At 42.2% G+C, this 23,907-nt stretch overlaps 2 protein-coding genes across 16 annotated transcripts; one reads left to right on the top strand and one right to left on the bottom strand.

The window, feature by feature from the left end:
* Positions 1-6,719: 6,719 nt before the first annotated feature.
* FAM217B (family with sequence similarity 217 member B) lies at positions 6,720-15,047 on the bottom strand. Of its 15 annotated transcripts, none has more exons than XR_005841203.2 (7): positions 15,002-15,047; positions 13,725-13,930; positions 12,925-13,033; positions 12,751-12,836; positions 10,998-12,377; positions 10,352-10,444; positions 6,720-8,897 (listed from the first exon to the last, which is right to left on the bottom strand). XR_005841203.2 is itself a non-coding variant. In XM_046903009.1 (6 exons), the coding sequence occupies exons 2-6, from the start codon at positions 13,817-13,819 to the stop codon at positions 8,848-8,850; spliced, it is 462 nt and encodes a 153-aa protein (XP_046758965.1). In that variant the 5' UTR covers positions 13,820-13,930; positions 15,002-15,047; the 3' UTR covers positions 6,720-8,847. The 15 variants fall into 15 exon arrangements, 12 of the variants coding, with proteins under 12 accessions (XP_046758965.1, XP_046758968.1, XP_046758964.1 ...); XR_006931915.1 differs by having other exon boundaries at positions 12,925-13,027; XR_006931914.1 differs by having other exon boundaries at positions 10,352-12,377; positions 15,006-15,047.
* Positions 15,048-15,173: 126 nt separating this feature from the next.
* Positions 15,174-21,212, top strand: PPP1R3D (protein phosphatase 1 regulatory subunit 3D). Its single transcript, XM_004947077.5, has one exon. The coding sequence runs from the start codon at positions 15,992-15,994 to the stop codon at positions 16,901-16,903; it is 912 nt and encodes a 303-aa protein (XP_004947134.2). The 5' UTR covers positions 15,174-15,991; the 3' UTR covers positions 16,904-21,212.
* The last annotated feature ends 2,695 nt before the right edge of the window (positions 21,213-23,907 follow it).

Genomic DNA, 23,907 nt, shown 5'->3' with positions numbered 1-23,907 from the left:
GTAGGCAAGGTTTGTAAACCCATACCTTTTTGCTTACAGGCAAATCCCTCCTGTAGAAGAGTTGCAAAGTTTTCTGCTTAGACATTTGAAATACAACTTCAGCTTCTAACCTCTCACTGTAGTGAAATTTAGAAAATGAACTGACTGGAGTTCTTTTACAGTTTAGCTAAACTTCAGCTTTTCAGCCTTCAGATCAGAGTCACACCCAAATTCTTTATTCTTGTTCATTCCTGTTTAGATTTCAAGAGATACTGCTTGATACTGCCATATGTAGGAATGTCTGAGTAAGAAACTGCCAAAGTTCTTCATTCTGCCTCGATGTTACAGTCCAAGCTTTTTCAACTTCTGACACCACTGTGAAATTTTAGTTTCTTTTTCCGAATTCTGTGAGGTTGTCTCCTTTTAAATATATATTTTCCAAAATGTCCTCTCTTCAGTAAGACCTGTAGTTCCCCCTGTGTAGTGACAGCCGCTGTAAACAGCGTGTTCTGGTCACAGCCATAGATGTTCTGATCAAGAAATGTATGGAGCCCCATTCTCTCCGTTTGATTCATTTGAGCACTCTGGCTTTACTAGAATCATTCCTGATTTACCCTAAAATAACAGAAAGATCAGGCACTGGAATGAGAAATCCTTTCCACTGTAGATGGAAATAAGAACTCACTTGTCACTACTGCTTTCAAATGAATTTCTAAATGAAAATACCTTTTATACTGTCAGTAATGTAACGCGGAGATGACAGGTTCTGTTGGTTTTCCATCAGTTACAGTCTGTGTCAGCAGCTTTTCAGGATCTGAAATATGCTCTGGTTTCTACACTAAAAGCCTATTTTTTTTATGTTGGCTTTTTCCTAGGAGCAGTGGCGAGTGCTTGTGCCTTGTAATACATTTGCTGTTCTTTTTTCATATAGAAATCTGCAATGTGTTCTTAGAAAAATGTGTTGGTGAGGCTCCCACAATCAGCTTCTATTCTTTTCCATGTCTCTCCTAAATGCAGTTCAATTAGATAGGTTGATGGCGTTTTTATCGATCTAAACCAAATCCTTGGCAAGATGTCAGGCTGACCTGGGTAGAGTTTGTGTTTTATGGTAGCCTTGGCTATCGCTAATGTTTCCTAAACCACGTGTTTAAAAGTAAAAGTGTTTTTTTCAAATGTAAGGCTCTTGTCCTTGGGTAGATAGAGGCTATTCTGTGCAGGAGGCAAATACTGCAGGATAAAAAATCCTTTCACAGAAATCCTGCAAAATTTGTTGGAATCTTTTTCAAAAGTTCAGGTAGCAGTTCTGTGTCTGACTGTTACTGCTTTCATTATGGGGACATCTTGGAACCATAATTTAAAGACTAAAATATCTACTTTCAGGTACTATAATGAAATAAAAGATAACAGTGGCCCATACAGCATTTATACTATGGTTCATTGATGTTTAACAGAGATCAGGAAGGAAGGTCCAGCCACTGCACAGTTTTGAAATAGGTATGCTTAATAATTTTTCTTCTCTTTCTAATAATATGTTCATTTCTTATAATCCTGGGCATTTTACCTTTATCTGTTCCTTGGAGCTATTTCAGAACTTAGAAATATGCTGCTTGCCTTGCCAGCTGTGTACAGATCCTCCTGCAGAGCTGAGCTATTGCAGCTCACAGCTGATGTGCAGCAGCACTGCCAACCCAGCTTCCTGTAAGGATAGACATTCTGTTGGACTTGGTAAATGGCTAGGAAAAAAAGAGATGAATTTGGAGACCATCAAGATCATTTTCAGCAGGGTTTGACCCAGGGTCCATGGAGAGTTACTTGTTTAATTGCATTTCTCCATGGTTTCATTTTTGGATGTTATCCCAAGAGCAACAGCCATCACATTCCAAGTTAATAAATTTCATACTAATCCCAAGGACACTCTTATTGTAAAGTACTACAGTTTGACACTGTCAAATATCTCCTTGAACCATGATGTGGGCATTTAAAAATGTTGAAGAAAGAGAAAGAAACTATTCTCTCCCTGATTTTTGTTCTTCTCTGAAGTATCAATTACTGCAGTGTGCAAAGCACCTTCATATTTAATAGACTGTATAGGTTTGAATACTGAAAATACATCTTGGAGAGTGTAAATTGCTTATGAGGGAAGTTATGTATTCAAAGCCAGCTGCAAGGATAAGTCCCCTTTTTGTGATTATAAGTGGTCATTTGTGGTGTGAATGGATTCTCCCATATACACTACAATTTTAGAAACTATCTGAATAAAACCTTTTGCAAACCGAAGAGAATGAAATGAGCTACACAGAGTATAAAAGAAATACAGATAGAAAAAAAGCGTAGGCGTATTTCTTACCAGACATTGTTACTATGTCTTCTCTGAAACAAACAGAAATGGAACTCTGTCTAATGTACATAAACTAATCCGAAAGAAAGATCCACAAATACCCGTTCAGGATTTTCATATTAGTCTCCCCATCTTCCTTTTTCTGAGTCCTTCTGCATTGCCATTAAATGGTACTTTCCCTGCAAGATGCTGATGAGGAAGTCTTAAGGAAAAAAAAAACTCCTTCCCATTGACCACATCAAAGTATAAATTTTAATGAGGGGATTTGTTTTGAAACAGAGCACTCCTAAAGGGCCTCCTTCGTTCTCTCTTTTTGCTACTGGAAGGTCCATAGCTAGCTTAGGTGTGCCATCTTCAGGATAACTGCAGAAATATCTTTATGCAAGAAGAGCTTCTATTGAGAAACATTAGTAATTATCAGTGCTCTGGAATAATTTGCTAATTGCTTCCCAGAAGTAATTTTCTTTCTTATTTTGTAGAATTTAGAACAAAGCAAAAAATTCTGAATTATTAATAGCGTATCATATTTAGCATTTATGAATAATCAGTAGATTGCACCAAAAGGTCTTTGTAAGTGTGGTCCCAGCAGGCAACGAAGAAATGTAGAAACATATCCTTCAGAGTAACACATGCATTGTGAGTCTGAGACTCAGTTCACTGCCCATAAGGCAACTGGAAAAGCAGAATGCTACCACAAGACTCAAGCAAATCAAAGCAGGCACCTGAAATGCAAGATATTGGAGTTTTTCAAGTGCCTCCTCTTTCTTCAGAAATACACCACTCCCTAAGAAACACATCTTCAGGCTGCAGTTAAGTAATTACAGCAAAGGTGCATTATCTTTTTCTAAACATCAAGAAATGACCAGGTCAGCGTGCCGTATTTTGCTGGCAGGGCAGGAACACTGAGGTTTCCATTTTGAACTCTTCTCATCACTTTTGAAAAGCATTAAACAGTGGGAATGTGAAGGGCAGAAATGGCACAAGGATGTGGTGGTGCAGCAGCCGTGTTCCTAGGCTCCGTGTCCTCTGGCTTTTCACCAGGCAGCAGCTTTCCAAATGCAATTGCAGGATAAGATGGAAAACCACATTAGAATGGCATAATTCTCACCCCATTCTCAGATTTCAGCAGCATAGCATGTCAGTTAACAAAGAAAATGCCCATTTTCATTTTCTGTGAAGGTAAATAGTGGCTTTTGAACTGAGTTGAGAAACATTTCCAGTATCACAGCTACTCCATCAGTTCCGTCCTTCCTCTCAGCAAGCAGGTAGAGGAGCCCCTACCCAGGCCCATGCTTTATAAAACATCAATCCAACATTCTATTACGAAGTATACATGTGGAACACAACAACTCCTAAGGCTTTACTGGAAGTGACCAATTGTGGCCCACTCATAATTGTGGCCCACTCATGAGTGAAGAGTAAACCACGTACTAAAAGCTCTTCTCACTTACTTGTCTTTTAAATTACTTCTTTTAATAGCTTAATTGGGATAAATGTGTCCTTCAGAAGGGAGAGATGACCCTAAAATGACTCAGAGAAGACTCAATTACAATTCATACTTCTCAGCAGAGCAGAGGAAATAGCAGGCAGGGAGTAAGTTTTATTTTTGAGACAAAAAGATTTCAAAGATTTCATTATTAATGTGCTGACATGCACTCTCTGTAGGGTCTTCCTGTGATCAGTCTCTCTTGTTTCCTTTTAAACTCAGAGGCAGAAGCTTGGCTCCGGTGTGATTAATTTCCCCTTTCCTGATTGTATGTCATTTACTTTTAAGTAAGGTTTTTATAAATGAGGCAAAACAAAGACAAAGATGAAGATTGTGCGGAGATAAACATTTGTGCTGCTGGGACTCCCACTGACTTGGGCACAGCGGGGTCCAAAAGTAATGGGGATTCACAGGCATCGTGATTAGACCTCTCACTGTGAACAGGTAATTGAAACACCGTAGCCCATCACCAGCATTTAGGACATACCGTGAAGACTCTTGGTTTAAAGCACACTCAAACTAGAGGCTTCTTACACTCCCTCTGCCATTATGCGTGAACAAAGCACAAGCTCAGGCCATCAATACTGTGTATTTTTGTTTGTATGCACAGCACTCCTGTGATGCCACCCTGGCACTGAGTCCTGAGGAAGGGCAATTCTGTGCAGTGATTTCTGTAGGCAATGCATGAGCTGTCTGCTTGGCACTGGGGGGGGCCTTGAGATGATCTCATTGAACGCTTTGGTGTTTGTAAGCATGACGTGCTGTAGACTCAACAGTACTTGTAAGGAAGATGTGCTATAGAACCACAGCATAAGTTTACACAGTACTTTCATTATTATTTTTTAATCTTGCATAGTTTTCAGCAGGAATAGCAGAACACGACTCTAATCTTAGCGGTGTGGTGGCAGTTTGCAGCCATCTTGCTGTTGGCACTGCTGTGGATTTGAAGTCTTCCATCCAGAATGATACATTCAGGGCATCTTATTAAATTAGTGATTTATTATGTAAAGAGATCCTGCTGCTGGCTTTTGGGGAAACATAGCTGCCTTCTATTCAACTGCAATCTTCAATCACCTTTGACTGAGGTTTTCTAGCCTTGGATTATTAGTGAATAACATCTAAAAAAAAGTGCAATGTATTGTTTAGGTAAACTTTGGAGCAGAAGAACAGCACCTCTGATAGCAGACTTAGTGCCTGCCTCAGGTGGAACGTTTTTCTTTCAGCACAGAAGTGGAACAGAGCAAAAGTAACAGTGAATAATTCTACCTCTTACTGCATGCATACCTTACCTCACGGCAGAACACTTTTCTCTTCTTTCCTCGCTTGTGTTTTGTAACACCAACAGTCCCCATGCTGTAACTGGCGCCATCAAACGCATACAAACCGCACTATTTAAAAGCAACGCATCTGTGGGTCCCATGCAGTGAAATGTCATACCGCCCCTTTACAGTGCTGCCTGCTTTGTCAGTGACGCCGTACCTTCAACTTCATAGCATTTGTTTATGGTGATGTAATAACGCCGACAGCCGGTAGATGCCAGCATGAGCATACCAGCGCTAAACGTGTGCCTGTTCCATGGCGTGGATGCCGTTTACCTTTTACTGCTGTTTTTTCTCTCTTACTTAGGCATCCCCATAATGTTTTCTGCTTCAATACATCCGTAGCAGTGTAACTTCTCTAAAACCGATGTCTTTTGGTGCAGAAAAAAAGCTGTTATTTGGGGATGTTCTCAGAGCAGCTGCTGTTTCTTCCAGAAGCTGTCTGAAATTCAGGGATGAGAAAGCAGTGAAAGAACTGAGAGCTCCAGTCCTGCCCAGCTACCTTTCAGGCAATCTGTTCTTCCACATGCCAGACTGAAGGGCAGAAACCAGGACTGGCAGGCTGTTCTGAGGGGCTTATTAAAATGATTTATCATTATCAGTGCCTAACTTCCGAGTCTGGCACTGGAATGGGCTGCCCAGGGAGGTGGTGGAGTCACCAACCCTGGAGGTGTTCAAGGAACGTTTGGACACTGTGTTGAGGGATGTGGTTTAGTGAGAACTATTGGTGATGGGTGGATGGTTGGACTGGGTGATTCTGTGGGTCTTTTCCAACCTTGGTGATTCTATGATTCTATACAGGGGGAAAAAATTAAATCAGTAGCTGTAGTTTTGCTGCATTACAGCTATTCCAGAAGAAAACCAAGTATTTCGCCATCGTCAGATGGAACAGAAAAATGAAAATGAATGGATTATTCTGTAAAACTTAAGTGGCTCAAAGCAAAACTCAGTCCTTTGGTGTTTTGGTGTTTGTCTATGAGGATTTGTGGATGTGGATGGGGCTGTATCATCCTGTTTTGTTTTTTTGATTGTCATTTTCTCATATGATTGCCCACAGAGGAGCCTTGAAATGCTTAAAGATTACAAAATAGTAAAGCAAAGGGACTTTCAGCAATAAGAAGTGCCATTTTTTCTCTTTGAATTTCTCTCCCTCCATTTCCTTCTTGTTTAGTCTGAGCTGAATATACAAACAAATGGAGTGTGAAAATATTCAAAATGCATTTATGCACCTATACCATCACTATAGGCTGAGAAGTACCTCTGTAAGCACCTACCTGTCTGCCTTTGCTGTCCATTGGATCATGATCTAATTGAGGTTATAACAGAGAATATGAATTGTATGGATCAGTGCATTCAAAAATATGAAAACTGAGTATGATATTTACATCCATTTGGTGCCCTAACAGCACCATTACAGAAGTGACTGCCACATGGAGCAGAAGCAATTATTCACTTTTTAACCAGCTGGCTTGGTCAGCAGCAGGAATGTGGCCGAGGTCCCTGTGTGGAGAGTTTGTAATGCAGTGAAGAAATTTCCTACCAAAAAAAATTAAGTGCCATCTTGTGGGTAATGAAAAAACTACAGCTAAGGAACAAGTAGGCAGCATCTCATTTTTAATGTAGTCAATAGACAGTAACTTTAAATTACAAGATCACTTTCCAATGAAATTTCCAGCAAAAATAACCACAAAAGCTTTGAATAAATATAAACAAATTATTACCAACATCAAAACCTGGGCTCCAAACAAACTGGCCTGTTTTAATTATTTTTCTTGAGAAAAAGCGCTAATAATTCCAGTGGGAACAATAAAGAAAAGACTGAACGTGTTTCAAAATAGGGCCAAAAAAGAGTACATTCCAGGCAATTTCATACGGTAGAATTGTTAACTATGATATCAGTTCCAAAGAAGGCATCACATACCCACCTAAAAAAAATCAGCCAAAATATTCTGAACCTTCTAACGAGTTGCTTTAAATAGGAAATACAAAAGTTACTTCAGTCAACAATAAATGACACACAAGAAAGGACAAAAGAATAATGAGATTGCAGCATAATTAAGAAGGCTGAAGTCAAACAAGACATTTTAGTCCAGGGATATAAGCATAGTCATACTGCGCAGCATGATTCCCCTCTTCCATCACATTGCACAGGTCAGCAGCAGATGACAGAAGGGCGCTGGTAGCACATGGGCAGTAGGACTGCAGCCACAGCATCCTGGGGGAGGCACCCATGGGAGGTGAGAGCTCCTGGTTGTGGGTACCTGCTTGTGCTCAACTCAACTTAGAAAAAATACTGCTGAATCTTTTGGCCTCTTTCAGAAGTACTATAATTCCACTACACTGAATTTGTACCAGCAAAGGTCATCTCCCTTTTGCAAAGAAAAAATGCAATCCACTTAACCAGCAAGTGGCCATCCCGTGATTCAGTATGCTGAACCAGCAGCAGGGACTGATTGAACAGTTCCTTCCCAGGCTCTTTCACTTGCGATGCCCCTTTTCCCAGGATTGCATGCTTTGCTCGCACAGTAGCAATCCCTGTTTGAAGCATAAGTTCTAAGTGAGTAACTGCCAAAGCCTGATGTCTGTGCAGATAACAAAATGAAGATCTGGAGGCATGAAAGGTGCGGAAACATCAGAACAGTGTCTTCAACTGAAAGCTACCATAGGCTGTGTAGGAGTGCAAAGGGGTAAAACCATAGCTGACCACAGTATTTGATTGCAGAGACAGATGTAATGGGGGAAAAAAGTGTCTTGAGAGCAAATTTGGAATTTGTTTTAAATTCCTTTCCATTATACATTAAAAATAGTATGTAGCAGTGCTATGGAAAACCACTTATATGTATTGGAGCAAAACTGTTTGGTTACATCTTTGTAACTAAGTGATTTCACTGAGAACAAGAGCTGTTCCTAGCTTATACTTGTATAACTGAAGTAGAATGTGAGTATTTATTTAAAATGCAACCTGAGGCTATTAGTTTTGTAATAAACCTTTACGTTACCCAGGAAAAAAAACCCACTCAAATATCTCAAATCACAGTAAACTTCTTCAAGAAGCATCTTCAGTGCTTAGATTTAAAGACATGTGAACATAGGAGCATATTGCTAAACACAGTGAAGATACAGAAATAGCCACACAAACAGTGTGCTATGGGAATATTTTAATTCCAGATGGAATGCATTTGATGGAATAAACATTTCTCTTGTATTCTGTTTCTAAAGACAATGCCCATCAATACAAAATTAAAGAAAGATAAACCATAGGCTTCTTTGTAGAGGGAGCTCTTTTCAGCTATAGGCCTGGAACACAGACAAGTTAAAGTGGAAGCAAAACAGGTGCTGGATCAATTCCAACACTTGCAGATCTCTCCATGTAAGTAATTATTTTTGAGGTAAAATCAGAATTTCTATTTCTGTATGCAAACAAAGTAGACTTTACTGTGTAAGTATGAAATCAGTGAACAAAAACGATCATGTGAGATAAACGTTGTTTGTCCAGACCACAGCCAATTTTTGTGACGAACAGTATTCAGATTTATTTTCAACGTCATCACTACTTCTGCCTATTTGATTTTTAAAGTCTCCAGCAACAGATTTGCAGTAGATGTACATTAGACCACAAGCAATACATTAAAGCAGAATTTTCTAATTCCTAGGTCTGCAAGAAAAGAACTCCTCTGCCAGTTGAGTTTGCTCTGCTCAGAGCTGACTGAAACACGATTTGTTCTTTAAGAAGTTGTCATGCAAAACGTGCGTGTCTTCATGCTTTCCTTGTAACCTGAGGAAGCAGCAATATAAAGCAACACGTCAGAGGAAAATTTTGCATACGCTAATCAGTATTCAGTGTTATAATAATACACTAAATTAATTACTGCATCTAAGAAAACGTGTTTGAAAAACCTGCCATTCTGATTCTGCTCACCTTGCTGTTGGAGCTTACAATACTGTGCTAAAATAGTGGACTAAAATCGTGCTTATCTGCAAGAGCAGTCCTACTGTTACTAATCTTAATGTAAATCAGTAAAACTTTACTAATGAAGGCTTGTAGAATTTGGCAAAAGCTTGAAATCCCAGCACTGGATGCAAAGCCCTTTACATCTAAAGAAGCTGAAATAGAGGCAGAGTCTGGAACAAAACAAAAGGATAAAACTGTAACACAAGTATGTGCTAATGCTCTGCAGCTGCTGGTATTTGAATGCCACCCTGTAAGTTTCTCCACACCTCTGACACAGCCAAATTATTTGATCTTTGAGGACATCTGATTAAGTTCCACTTTAATTGCATAGAGCAGAATGTAGAAGCAAGTACAATTCATTTTAACTGTATCCTAGCAAATACTGCGTATGGAAATATAATACTGTATATTAAAATTGTTTCCCTTCATCAATTTAAAATGTCACATTTGGTCTCCAGTAACTAGGAAAAAAGCCACTAAAAATATTTCTTAAGTCTATTCCTGAGCATTGTTTTTGTGTAAAATACTCTGGTTTATTACTACATTTATTAATATTCTCACATTTTAAACTACATATAAATCCATGCTTGGAGATTTTACAAAGCTGAAGACCTACTAGGCACAATGAAAGAACAGAAACAGCTAAGCATCTTAAAACCAAGAGAGATGAGATCACCAAGACAAGTGCAATTTAACTATGTACATAATATATTCTTTAGTAACTGATGGTTACTATGGATGGTTGATCCAGATAGCAAACTGATTTGCTATCTGGATGGGAAGGATCCACTTGTAAAACCCAGTCTGTCAGACCTCAGCTTACTTCTCATCAACAGTTCACTGTGACAGGTGGCTGAGGATGAACCAATGGTGCTCAGCATTTCATTTAAGAATCAAACTTCAAAACATTTCCTAGATTTTCAACAGAGTAGCATTCCCAGCTAAGAGCTGAACTGACACTTGAATACTTGCTGAATTATCTTTCATATTCTCCTGTATCCCACAGACACAAGAAGAATCAGAGGGTCTAAGGACAGAACTCAACTCTGGTTGAACAATTTATTTATCTGTGGTACTTCCCCATGCCACTTGACTAAATCTTCAAACAAGAAGCAAATCAAACCGACACAGAATGGGCCATGGAATAGATAATAGTCATCACAGGTGGCTGAAAATAGGGTTTTTTTTTTTTGTATCAAAATAAATCTTTGCTTGAACTTACATTAGCCTTCAAGCTCATCCCCTAAGAGTCTATTTTCTGGGTTTTGAGAGCTTACCAGTTCTGAACATTAGGCCACAGATTGTGCAGTAATATTCTCATTTTGCATCAGTCATCAATATCCATGTGCAATTTGAAATTTGGTCGTTTCCTCAAAATGACACAAAGCATCAAGGTTACAAAATGAACATGAAGGAATGCTGTCTGTAAACAGTGAAGTTTTCTGGGTATAAAAATATGCATTTGATTTTATTAATCTGCCACTATTGAAGCTGTCTGCTTTCTAACAACTGCTTGTCTTTAAAAGAATCCTTTTAGTATTAAAATATTCCAGTACATTATCTCCATTCTCCTTTGTAGCAAAACAAAACACATCCAGTTCATCCAAAAATTCATCATCTTCTATGAAGAATTAGTTTGACTTTGCATAGATAAGCTGCTCCATTATCTTATAAAAACAATTGAGCCCTTTCCCATCAGAATAAAACATTACAAAACCTGTCACAAAATAACGTATCTTTTAAAGAGCTCAGATCCTATCCTCTCAAATACACAAAAAGGAGTGCAGAAGAAACACTGCAGACTTCAGCAAACCTCAATTGGTGCAAATAGGAGGACATTTTATAACTATGTGTATCTCTAAACTGTCATACTCTTGAGCAATTGTCAATATGCTTGAGGAAAGACTAATGGAAGACACTTGCCTTTAGGGAAAAGATTTCCTGCTTGCCTTGCTGGCTTAACATCAAATGTATTGAAATGAACAGTGCTGATTTAGAACCATGAATCAAGAACACACTTTCTCAGGATCTTCCTATGAAGATAACATGACCCTTCTGCATTGGCCAAACGCTTTCTAGCAGTCAAGAAATATCAACATTTACTAATCAACTCTTCACTTAAATTTCCGTGATGTCTGCTTTGTGCCATTTGTTTTTATTTTTCTGTCCCCTGCTGGTTTTTTAGAAGGAACGTAATTGTTAGCATTGCCATTTTTCTTTGTGTTTGTACATGCATATGTTTTTATGCCTTTGATAGGAGCAGCTGAACCATGAAATGCTGGCGCTTGCTTAGGGGGTCTGATGTTACCAACACTTTGAATTTTAGAACTGTTCTCAGATGGCTGCATATTGAGAAGCTGTTGCTTTGCAGTTGTTTTTTTCAGTTCATTTCTTACTTCACCAGGTTGTCTCTGAGAAGACGTTGCATGTCCCGTTCTCTCAGATAGTTTCAGGTGACCTGGATGTGAATAAAACTGTCGACTTTCTTCACAGTACGGATCTACCCTGTGACCTGAATAGCATGTGGGGAGTTTTGTAACGCTTTCCTGGGGAACCATTTGTTTGTTAGGCGAAGGGCTAAGCAATGCTTTGCATTTGCCAGGGCTTTTTAGGGTACGTATGGAGCTGGGAGCAGTCTGTGGTCTGGCTTTGGCTGCCTTTGCTTTCTCATTCTGCACAGTCTGCATTTGCAGCCACTCCAGCTGCAAAAGGCGATCAATGTATTTCTCAAGAAACCCGGTTGGCTTTGGTCGAAGTTCCGATCTACCTTCCACGTTAACAAAGATGGCCAGTTGCTTCAAGTCCCATGAGTTAAAAGGGGGTGGCAGGAAGTCTGGGTAGTAATATTCTGACTCTTTAAAACCCGTATCAGGCACACGTTCCAAACAAAGTGGATCAATTTCTTCAGCTCTGAGTATGAGTTCTGGTGGTGTGCAGGGAGATGGAGGGATGGGAATCCTTTCTGAATCAGAGAGATCACTGGCACTATCATCTTCGGCATCTTCTTTAATAATTTGTACCGATTCAAAATCAAGAAACATTTCATTCACAGATGCTTCTTGCCATTTAGAGGAGCACGGACCAGCTTCAGCAACATGTTCTTCGTGATTCTTTTCTAACTGCTCTTTTTTACTGCAGTAAAAATGTTGCACTGGGACATCTTTAACCCTACAGAAGCTACCTTGTGTGCTGCCTTTTGTGGCAGGAGGGATCCTGTGCAGTAAAGATTCACTTTGCCTTGTTTCTGGGAGACTCCTCTTTGACCCTTGTACTCTGGGCAGTGATGTGCAAACACTCGTGATCCTAAATAAAAAGAAACATCACATCCTGTTAGAATGGTTAAAGTCTTTGGAACACCAGCTTACAAACTTCTTGATTCCTCCCATAAGGATTTGAATATACATGAATTGAGCTAAAATTTGCATGGAAACTTAGTAAATTAATACAGAATACTACCTAGCCTTGAATTTTTGCTTTATTTCATTCCAATTTTGCCTGAGATGCAGTATAGCAAGTTTCCATATTGAGAACTTAAACTTGTTATCCTCAAAAATGCTGCATTCTGGGTGCAGTGACCTCAAAAGCAACACAGCAAAGCCAAGATTTCATCACAAGCATTTCAATGCCAGCTTGAACTGTGTACAAATTAAACAGACAATCTTTAACATCGCATTACTGTTTTGACTGAGTACTGTCATCTGGTTGGTTTCTTCCCTTCTTCAAAACACTTGGTTGGTTATCATCTTGAGCGTCACAGGAAGTCTGAAAAGATACAAAAGAATGCGATGTTATTATGAAAGCTGACATAAACTATGTACCTTTTTTCCATAAAAGAACTGGTCTGATTTACCTTTTCATTGGTAGTTGGTACATTTTTGCATAACCTTCCAGGAGATTTCACATGAGAAACTGATTTCTTTACTCCTTTGGTGCTTGGGTGGCTTTTTCCATTACTGTAACTAGCAAGGATTAAACACAGTGTCACACATTAATAGAAATGTTTGTGATTGTCAGAAGAGAAATCCAATAAAAGTTTACCATTAAGTTTCAAGAAGAGAGAGTTGGTTGCAAATGGTCTTAACCTTCATAGTAATTATGCTTTTGTTTTTTATACAGCTACTATAATACTACATTTTTAATACTAAGACTGCAAAATGCATAATTAAATTAGACAATATATTAAGAGAACTTAGCCTTCATATAGAAACTTCCATCAGAGGATCCCAAAGTTCCTTTGGAGATAATAAATAGCAAATATTAATTATTAATTGAGCTAGCACAGAATACTCATGGTCCCAGTGCACTTTAACAGAATTGATTATGCAGTACAATACGAATGCCACAGCAAATCTTGCTCGCCTTTTTCATTTGCATAGTCTCAACAAAATTTAAACCGTTATTCTTTATTACTTAAAAAGATATCTTTTTTAATCAAATCAAGAGTTTATCGAAGAGTGAAGATAAGTTTTGTGCCTCAAGCAGTGCCGCAGTCACCTCTGTCACTTTGTGACCTGCACGGTCATACCATGCAATCTTTTGTGGTGTTGTGAATTGGAGAGGAGGGTGAGAATTTGAACTGCGCAGTCATGCACTTATTACCTCTTCTACAGTACTTTCTATCACTAGAAGGAAAGAAAATAATGTCCTTACTTTACCGTTCCTTTGTGGTTTTCATTGATTTGGCTTTCCTTTTTCTGTGCCTTTTGGTGCAGTAATAAAGGATGTTCTTGAATGCCCGGTCCCATTATTACTCTTTTAAAGTGGTATCTACATCTTTATCTTTACATAATCTTCCAACGATTCCATTCTTTCCGGTCCACACAGCACAGTGTGCCAAATGCAAACATCACCACGTCCTGGACATGCAGTGAACAAAAACCACTCAACATGCTTATTAAAGCAGTACAACAAACATCACTTAGCTGCCAAACGGCACCGGGATGCACCATCCCACCCCTCAGCAGTCGCATATTCATCTCAGCAAGGCCGCACACAGCCAGCGCTCAGCACCAGCAGCAGGTTGGCCAGCAGTGCTGCACAGAGCTGTGCTCAGCGCCAGCTGCAGAGATGCAGCCGCTCTGCAGGCAGCGCACAGCCCCGCAACGAGTTGAGCTGGGCCAGCACCGCTCAGCCCACCCAGCGCCCACCACGCGGTCTGCAGGACTGTCAGTAAAGATGCAGGAAAACGCATACGTTGGGTGCATGGAGTTGTCCTTTCTGTGCCAGAAAATGTGCTCGTGGTGCATTCATATATGTAAATGCATCAAATGCTTCACTTCTCTCCCAAATCGAGCCTCTCGCTGCTCATCCATTCCCACTAAAAATAGCCGCAGCAGAGCATGCAGCATTCCTTCATCTTCCAGAAACCACACTCCCCTCCCGGGGCTGCACAGATACAGGTGACAGATGCTCCGCACCAGAACACCTCTCTACAGCCACCCTCAGTTTTATTGCAGTTCTATAGATAGATTTATTGTTTATACGTGTTACTGTATATCATTCACGTTTATTTGACACAGCGCCGTCTCTCACCGCCTCTGCTCTCCACAGGACAAAACCCAGCAGGGCACAATGTTTGTTTCCAGCAGTGCCAGACCCTCATCGATTCGGACCTCCGGTGTTCGGAGCCGCTCGGTCCCGCACCCGGCAGGCAGCCCAGCCCCGCTCACAGCGCGCACGGAGCGCTGACGGCCGCGGCTGCTTCTGCCGCTCCGGGACCGCCAGCGCGGCACAGCGGGCAGAGCACCGCCTGCAGCCCCGCACCGCTCTGCCCCGGGGACGCAACAGCTCACGGCTCCTGCAACCGAACGGCCCCGCAGGCTGCACCCACGACGACGATGAGGTCATGTTTCGTTATTTAACCTTCTCGATTTCCCCCTTCGGTCCCGCTAACCCCTCAGCACTACCGCCCCCCAGCCCGCCCGTACCTACCTTGCTTTCAGCCTCCGCCGGCATTAAGGGCACCCCGAGGGCAGCGACGTCAGGCGAGCACTGCGCATGCGCCCGGGGCGGTGCGTATTGGCTGCTCAGTTCGATGGACGGGGAGGTGCGGCGTGGGCGGAACGGTCGGGGTTCTGCGCAGGCGCCGTTGGGCGGGCCGGGCGTGAGGGGTCCGTGCGGAGAGGGGCGCGGGTACGGCCGGGCTGGTGTCAGTGCTCTGCCTGCAGCTGGGCACTGATGTGGGCTGTGCAGACCCAGGCCGCCGATCCCTCCCCTCCCGGTCACAGTGCCGAGTCCGCCTCCCCGGCCCCGCCCGACAGCCTCCTCACGCCCTCCAGCCTGTGCAGCAGCCTCAGCTCCGGTTCGCTCCCGCCCGACAGCCTCCAAGCCTTCCCCGGCCTCGGCAGCGGCCGCGAGTCGCCCAGCATCCAGTGCGACAGCCTCGAGTGTCCCGGGTGCCGCTGCAGGAGCCTGGGCTCGGTCAGCCCCTGCGAGGACAGCCTGCAGACTCGGCTCGCGGCGTGTAATGGTCCGAGGTGCTTCGGGGTGCACCGCTGCAGCCCACACGCGCCCCGCGACCTCAGTGACAGCCTGGAGTCCTCCGGCGCCCAACACGACAGCCTCCAGTCCGTCCCCAGCCTGCGTGAGAGTCTGCGGTCCTCCAGCGTCGCGGGTGACAGTCTTGAATCTCTTTCCAGCCTGAGCAACGGGTCCACCAGCCTGGAGTTCACCAACCAGTGAGCCCGCCTTCAGCTTTCCCACACGACGCTCCGGGCTCTGCTTTGCTCCCAGCTGCTGTGAGAGCTGCCAGTTTCCTGCCTTATCTTTGCAGAAGGCTATGTTGTCCCAGCTTACTCTTCTCCAGCCAGAGCAATAACCTCAAATCCTCGCTCTCCGTGGCTGTTTTTCTCAAGTTACCTCAGAGAGGCAGTGCTCCACACGGGCACTGTTAACATCAGCGCTGCCATCAGTGCAGAATGGAGGTCCGCGGTCCTCGGAGGAATCGCAGCTACCTGTCTGATCTCTATGAGAACATGCTGCGGGCTCAAGGGGCACCGGGACAAGGACAGCAGCAGCCCTCGGTGGTACGCCCCAGCAGCAGCCTATGTCTTGTGAGCCATCCCCCAGTTAAGGTGGTGACCCAGCCTCATCAGCCTCAGAGCAGCACTTTCAGCAGCTGTGATCCAGCACTGCGGCCTATCATCCGCCGCCGAGCGAGGTCTTTGCCTACAACACCTGAAAGGAGGAAGCGAGTGCAGTGTCAAGCTCCTGTGTGCCAGAGCCGCATGAACAAGGTGAGATTTGCTGATGCTCTGGGCTTGGAGCTGACTGAAGTGAAAGTCTTCCAGAAAGGGGAGGATCCTTCAATCCCCCTGCATGTCCTTTCCAGGCTCTCCATAAACTCAGACCTCTGGTACAGCAACTTGGAGTTTACCATGCAGTGCTTAGTGCCTGATTTCCAACAGCCTGCAGACTGCATGGATTTCTCTGCCCGACTTCAGGAGCAGCAGGTGTGCCTTGAACGAGTGACCAGTTCGGATCTGGGGGTCAGTGGCACCATCCAAGTTTGCAACATTGCTTTTGAGAAGCAAGTATCTGTGCGATACACCTTCAACCAGTGGAAAAGCCTCCATGAAGTGTGTGCTCATTGGCAGAGTAGCATCCTTGACAAAAACGGGCAGGATCAAGTTGATGTTTTCACTTTTTTTCTCCCTGTGCCTTCTTTCCTCCTTCAGCTGTGCTCCATAGTCCAGTTTGCAGCAAGGTACCAAGTCAATGGGCAGGAGTACTGGGATAACAACAGAGGCAAAAACTACAGCCTCACTTGCCGGACTCACCCCCTCAAGATGCCTAGAGAATGCGAGGAGAGCTGGATCCACTTCATCTGAATGAAGGAAAGTGGATGCAGAACAGCTTTGCAGTAGTCTCAGCGGCCCTCTCTTGTGTGGCATGGCTCTGTGCTCCTTTTTGAAGCCTACCAAACCTGGCAGTGTTTCACGACAGGCAGGTAGCCAGCAACCCGGACGTACTGTTCTAAACCTCTCAAAGTATAAAGGGCCAAAATGTGTAGAGCTACATCTGCTGAAAGCCTGGGTGGTTTCTTGTAGTGTATTAATCAAGGCAGAATGGTTCAAAGGGATTCTGCCAGGCTGTTTAGCAGAGATCAAGAGAAAACACTTTATATTGCTAGCAACATTCTAGATTGCATAGAGTATTTCTAACAGATCTATTTTACTATTTTGTACTGTCTGTTTTTTAAATGGACAGTGTGGCTTTACTGTTTTCATCTCTGATTTTGTTTGTATTATCATACCAAGTCTGGGCACTGTTCTGGTTACACACAATTTGCATGGCAGACACTGTAGGGAAGCACTTACATATATATATATATATATATATATATATAAATTTTTTAAAGACTGTTACTGTGTTAACTATTTCCATTAATTTTGGGGTTGAAAAGTAAAGAAATGTTGTTATGAGCGAAACCTGCATGAAAATTTCCCATCAGCCCCTCTATTTCCCTTTTCATCATTATTATTATGTTTTAAGTGCCTTATCTCCACTCTGCTGTAGGCAGGGGGAGTGACTGTTACCAGAGTGTATGAAGGTACTCTAGTGCTTCGTGGGGAAGCTCTCATCTTGTTCACCTGATTTACCAGTAGGCTTTTCCTCCAGGTGGTGGTACAGGAGTTGTCCTTCTGCGGCTGCATTTACTAAGGAAAACTAGAGAAATTTTGCACTTGAATTACACTTATGCTCTTACACTCATACTTGAAATAGGTAAATTTGTAAATCAAGCAGATGTGAGTAAGGAAAGAAAAGACAATACATTGAGCTTGTTACAGATCCTTGCAGTAGGATGCTAGAACCCTGAATCCTGGCTCCCTGTTTCCCAGCATCTCACTGCCATTGCAGTTGTACTTTTTGAACGCTCTGATCAGCTACTTTTGATTATAAACCAGTTGATCTCTAAGACTGCATCCTTTGCAGCACAAAACAGGAACTTCAAAGCAAAATGATGTTTTTAATGGCAAATTAGTATTTAAATGTGTCCTCAGATTATCTTCTACAGCAGGGAAAGCGTAAGTACTGCATAGCCAATACTTCTTGCTCTGCGACTTTAATTCTGAGGAATTAGTGTGGTTTGAGATTGGCAACAGGGTTGGTGGCAGGCTTCAATCTAGGAAGTAAAAGATTGTCCGTTTATTTGTTTGGTTTTTTTTTCCTACGTACTCAACACTTGCATGCAAAATTTATGGCATTAATTTTCAAAGCTGCCTGGGTGGAATTATTAGAGCTGCTTTTTGGAAGAACTGCGCGATGAAAATCAAGCCATGTATTCAGACATCTAACTTTACATTGCTGCTTATTCGTCATCAGGGTTGAGGATGTGCTAATGCAGAAAGTCCAACAAGTAATTCTGGGAGTGCAGAAACACCGAGAAAATTCACATTTGGCAACTTAATGTTACTAGTTGGGCTAACTATTTATCAGAGCCAGGATTTGAAGTGAACAGGCTTCCCACTTTGTTTGTCTTTGGCTTTCAAATGATGGTTCTTTGAGCTGCTTAGCACTTCTTTCAGAGTACAGTGAAAACTCAAACGTATTGGAAACCGTTGAGAACTGACTGTTGTCTTAGTGGAGAACTAACCCTCTGAACGTTAATGTGCACTTGGCATTCAGCATTTTGTTCTTTGCTTTGAATTGCGTGTTTATAGTTTCTTCCATACCAATCCAGTGCATACTGCTTTGAGTTTTCCAAACTTTTGATAGAACAAGTGAAACATTTGTTTTCATTGTATAATTTGGCCATTTCTGTTGGCGACTGCTGCTTTAAATGCAGTTTTGATTTCTTTCCTAAGTAAATGAAATGTCTGCAGATGACAGATTTCATTTATATAGCTTACATAACTGTCCAGTGTAACAGCAGAAACACAAGATGTACTTTGAATGGCTTGTTTTCAGCAGGACATTTGTCGGTAGTTGAATTCAGTTGGGGCTGGCGGAGTTTTCCTCTGAAAGTCACCTTCTAAGTATTTCTCTTCCTATAACTGTCCCTACCTTTGGTAATTAATTTTGGTCTTTAACTTGTATGTATACTGATCAATTACCAGTGGTTATCTGTAGGTAAGGAACAGTAAATTTCTTTAACAGCTTTTTGCATAAAAGAACTTTCATTTTCTATTTAACAGAAAATGAATGCCAGTCGTGCTTCAATTTTGTATTGAAGCACAGCGAGATCAAAAGTTCAAGTTGAAACTGTTTTGAACGAGTAAACAACTGCTCCATTGGGATATTTCATATCTGTTAAGCCTTCATAGCCATTAAGACAGGCAGAACACTTCTGAGATTGGGGTGAGGCTGGAGGGTGATTTATAGCTACACATTAAAAAGACTGTGTGCTTTCATTCCTCCTGCGTTATTTTCTGTATCTGAGTTAAAGGAGGAACTGTTGAACAGTGGAGCAGCAGCTCTTTTGTCATAAGGGAAGGGGAACTGAAACTACTCTTCCTCATAGGCCAAAAAAAGAAAAGAAAAGAGGGAGACGGAGCAGTGCAAGAAGGGACACTTCTTGTGCCCTATGGTGGGCTCTGTATGGCTAAAGGACATATGATGGTGTGTGACATAACACATCTGAAGTAGTCAACCCAGATGTTCTCTGCAGTCAGGAGCGATGTCGCTGTAGTTTGCAGCCTGCCTGTATTATGACAAACTGTGTCAGCCGCTGCAGGATGAGTTCAGCTGCAAAGAAATTCTCAGTGCTGTTGCAGATTGCACCAAATGTCAGGTAGGGTGAAACACACCTTCAGTAACTGCAGAAGAATCTTTCTCGGCATGAGCTGAACCTTACTTTGGTAAAACTTGCTCACTTAAGTAATGCCATTAAAGTTTATTGCTTGTTGTTGAACTCCACAGAAATGGAATTTTACATATTAGAAAAGTAGAAAACACAGGCGCATGTGCACACACATATGCACAGAAGAACTTGTGCTGAATTAAAGGCACTATTTTAAGGTGTTTCTCCTCCTTTTCTCCCCCTCCCCCCAATTACTGTATTTCTTTCCTGAACAAAATCACTGAACTGTCTCGCAGCACACTGCTATCTTCCTGCTCTTTAATACTGCTTTACAATGGATGTTGCTGGAGCCCAGTGTGATACTTGGCTTACTGGTATTAATGTGCTGTTGCTGTCTTCTGGGAGAGAATCATTCATGCAAGCAAATGTCAAAATTTCCTTGTTACTGCAAGGAGCAAGAGATTATAGAGATACCATCAGTTTAAAGTCATGTACGTCAGAGTGTCAGAGAGGTGAGAACTGAATATCTCAGCAAAGTGAGTTTGACTTGTATTGTCTTCCTTCTGTAACCTCTCAGGGTATTTGCATGTACAAAATCGTGAATATTCAAGTGTTATTCCAAGTTTGCCTTTTATCTCTGCATGTCTTGCACTGCTGTAGAAGAACGGACAGCAGCTGTTACTAAACCAGTTGCCTGGCTTTGCTTACTGAGTTGAGCATGCCTACATCAGGAAGGAACCGGGAGGGATCTCTAGATTCCTTCAGTATATGAAAAACATTTTTCTTTAGGGTGCTCTTGAGCTGTTAAATATTCACACAGGTATTGAGTCCTGTCACATGACAGATGAGACTTGCACTTGTTTTTTCCTGTCACATTCAGCAGTGAACACCAGAAGGATTCTAGTTGACAACAACAAAAGGGTTAAGCCATTATGTAGTGGTAGCATACACCTATCATGAAGGCAAACTAATGGCCACTTCACTAAGTCCTCAGGACAACTTGACTGCCTGCACTGTGTTCAAACTGAGCACTTCCCTTATAATGAGGGTTTTGTAATAGTGAATTCTTCACAGGAGTTATTGCCATATAATGCACTTTCAAAACTTGTATTTATTATAGTCATAGAGTAAGATAACGTCCAGTAATCCACAGTTTCAAGGTCCTTTCAGGTATGTTTTTGTAAACAAACATGGAATCCATGTAAATGAGAAGGTTGTCTTTCCTGATTGTCGTGTCAAGAGAAAAGTACATTACACAGTATGTCAATGAAGTGCATCTGCTTGACAAAATGTCATTTTGTTTTAGTGAGGAGTTGTAAAGTGTTTATTCATTTAAGAACAATAAGAAAACTATGACTATTTTAATACAAGAGGTTGCAATAAAGCTTTTCATGGTTTTGTGTTGTCTTGGTGAATGGTTCTCCTGTTAACAGTTAAGAAAGCTCTTCAGCCAACATAGTACTGAGTTGTCACTTACAGAGCAACATCCTCAGTTGAGGGAAGTAAGTTGGATTCGAGAGTTGCTGAAAATGACCAAACAGCGCTTGAAAAGGTTACAGTGATTATACAGCTTCAAAAATGACTTTGATGCTATTTCTTATGTGGAGTTTTCTGCCATTTCACCTCAGTTCTGTGCATATGGTGCCTGCAGGATTAAGATCTAATGTTGGAAAAAGGCATGCTGTCAATTACTCTGATATGACTCTAATACTGTTTTAAGGGAAATTAAAAATGGTTCTCTTCTCTGCCCTTCCCAGGATTGCACTGGGTGCTCTCAGCTGAGTCTAAGCTTCACAGTTACCTTGTTTTTCCCTCCCTGTCTCTTTTCCATTTTTATCGCTACATTTTCTCCTCTTGTAATATATATACAGAGGTAAGAAAGTGTCCATCTCTACAGTAACTATTTATCCCCTATGTGAAAGCATCTCCCTCAGTGCCCAGCATTTAACCCATACAGTTCAAGATGTGAATTATCTGTTGCCAGGTTTCTTCTAAGGCAAATCAGAGACGTTTCATTAGAAGACACAACTGGTAATATGCCTTTATTAATTACTTTTTAATCAGGACTAATACCTCTAACACTGCAGCGCCAAAGTTACCTGGGGGGAAAAGATGGCTATTGCAAATCACATTAAATATGTGGAAAGGTCTGTATCATGCAATGTTGTTTAAGAATTTCAGTGTCACTTTTTATTTTGAATTATAGAGATTGTGTTATAGTGCATACAGGTGCCAAAGGAGTATGCTGCTAGACATACGTGCTATTGTAATGTCTTTGTGATGCTTCTTTTCCTCTTTTCCTGTGCTACAGACATCAATCAGAACTCGCAATCCCTCCTTCATCCTTGTCACTGTACTCACTAGAAAAGAATATTAAGCACCACCTGAAGATGCTATCAGAGTGCAGCCTGACCTGAGAGCAGTAGAGGAGAGTGGTCTTTGACTTTAACACGTCACTGGAAAACGATGGGAAGTTACTTTAGCTTGTGTTTGCGTGTGCATGCACATGCACCACTGCCACCATTTAAGAGTATTTAGGGGGTCGATATTACAATCCCTTTACTTCATCAGAGATCTTGACATCTGAGTATCCAGCAATATAAATATCAATATTTGTTCAGCTGATTTTTCAATACTTTGACTGGACTTCTGCTGTGGACGTCCAGCGAGGAGATTTGTCCTACAGGCAGTGTTATTTTTAATATAGGTGTTATTTTTATATTTGGTCATAAATTAATACTGGATCTGAACTTATGCTATTAAAAATCCGGCTTCCAGTAATAGCAATATGCTAATGGTCCGTTGTAAGCATAGCACTTAACTGAGCCCAATGCTCATCAGCGCTCTGTGCCTTCAGTTGTGTGTACTTTTCAGCACTGTCTCATAAAGACACAGAATGGCAACTCGAAACGTTTATTCATTTGCCAGCCTGGATCTAATGTTAGTACTGACTTCTTTCCTGATTTGGCCTTCTCCTTATGATCTCAGATCTGCAACTATTTCAGCTGACACCTGATATTAAAACTGCTTGGCATAAATGCTCTGACCCGTCTCGGCTCTATACACAACAGTACCTGTGCCAAACGCTGCTTTTATTGACTACGGTGTTTCCCAGCACCTCTAATTTTCCAAGCCCCTGTTCTGGACACACTTCTGCTTCCATTTTCTCCATTCGTTTTGTAGTGTAGGTGCCATATATCATGTAACATAGGTGGCCCAACTGATCCCTTTGAGGGGAACTATCTGCAGAAGTGTCAGCAAACTCCCTGAACTTCTATATATATATTAGCAATTATCTCGTGGCTTCAGCAAGGAAAGAAATCTCTTTCCAAAAAGGCTGGGGGGACACAGGAACTGAAAAATATTTCCCAAAACGCTATTGAAGTCATCGCAGCTGTTTGTGCTGAGGCCAATCGAAGGCTTTCACTGCTCGCTCCGGTCCGTGTCACGCAAAACTCCATGCAAATTCTACCGCTGACCTTTCTCGTGCCAAACAAAACTGTTAAGTATCCCCAGAGAGAACGTGATCGCAGCGAATGCCGCGGTTAATGCTCAGCGCCCACCGCCGCGGATCAGCCCGGCGCTGGCCGCGCTCCGATCTCATACCGCTTGTCATCTGCTTGAATCGCAGTGACATCTGGCGGTATGCTGAGCGCCTTCTGTACAGCTGCTCTGCCATTTATAGCTCCCATTTGCTTCCTTTCCCGTTTTAGAAAGCCGGTGGGATGAGTGTTTTATTTACGCTCGGTGCGGGTTTGCCTGCTGTGACGCGCGGTTTTCCCACGCGGGGTCGGGGCGGTGCGGGGCGGTGCGGGGATGGCTCCCATTGAGGCACCGCTGCGGGTCTGTGCTTCTGGTAACCACCACGGGGGTCAGCACAGCCCCGTGTCAGCCACAGATCTGTGATTCTCTACCGTGCTCTGACGGTAACGAAATCGGTTTTGAATTAAGCGCTTGTGTGAATCACATCGGTTTATCGAACTCCAGCCTGCTGACTCGTTTGCATCACACCCTGACATCACCGTTCTAAACGCGGGACGGCGGAATGGTAGAGGTGCTGGCAGAGCGCGTTGTAACGCGGGACGTGACCGC

This window comes from Gallus gallus, chromosome 20, assembly GCF_016699485.2.
Source record: "Gallus gallus isolate bGalGal1 chromosome 20, bGalGal1.mat.broiler.GRCg7b, whole genome shotgun sequence".
Classification (NCBI taxonomy): domain Eukaryota; kingdom Metazoa; phylum Chordata; class Aves; order Galliformes; family Phasianidae; genus Gallus; species Gallus gallus.
Note: the sequence above shows the minus strand (reverse complement) of the source record. Positions and strands in the feature narration are given on the sequence as shown.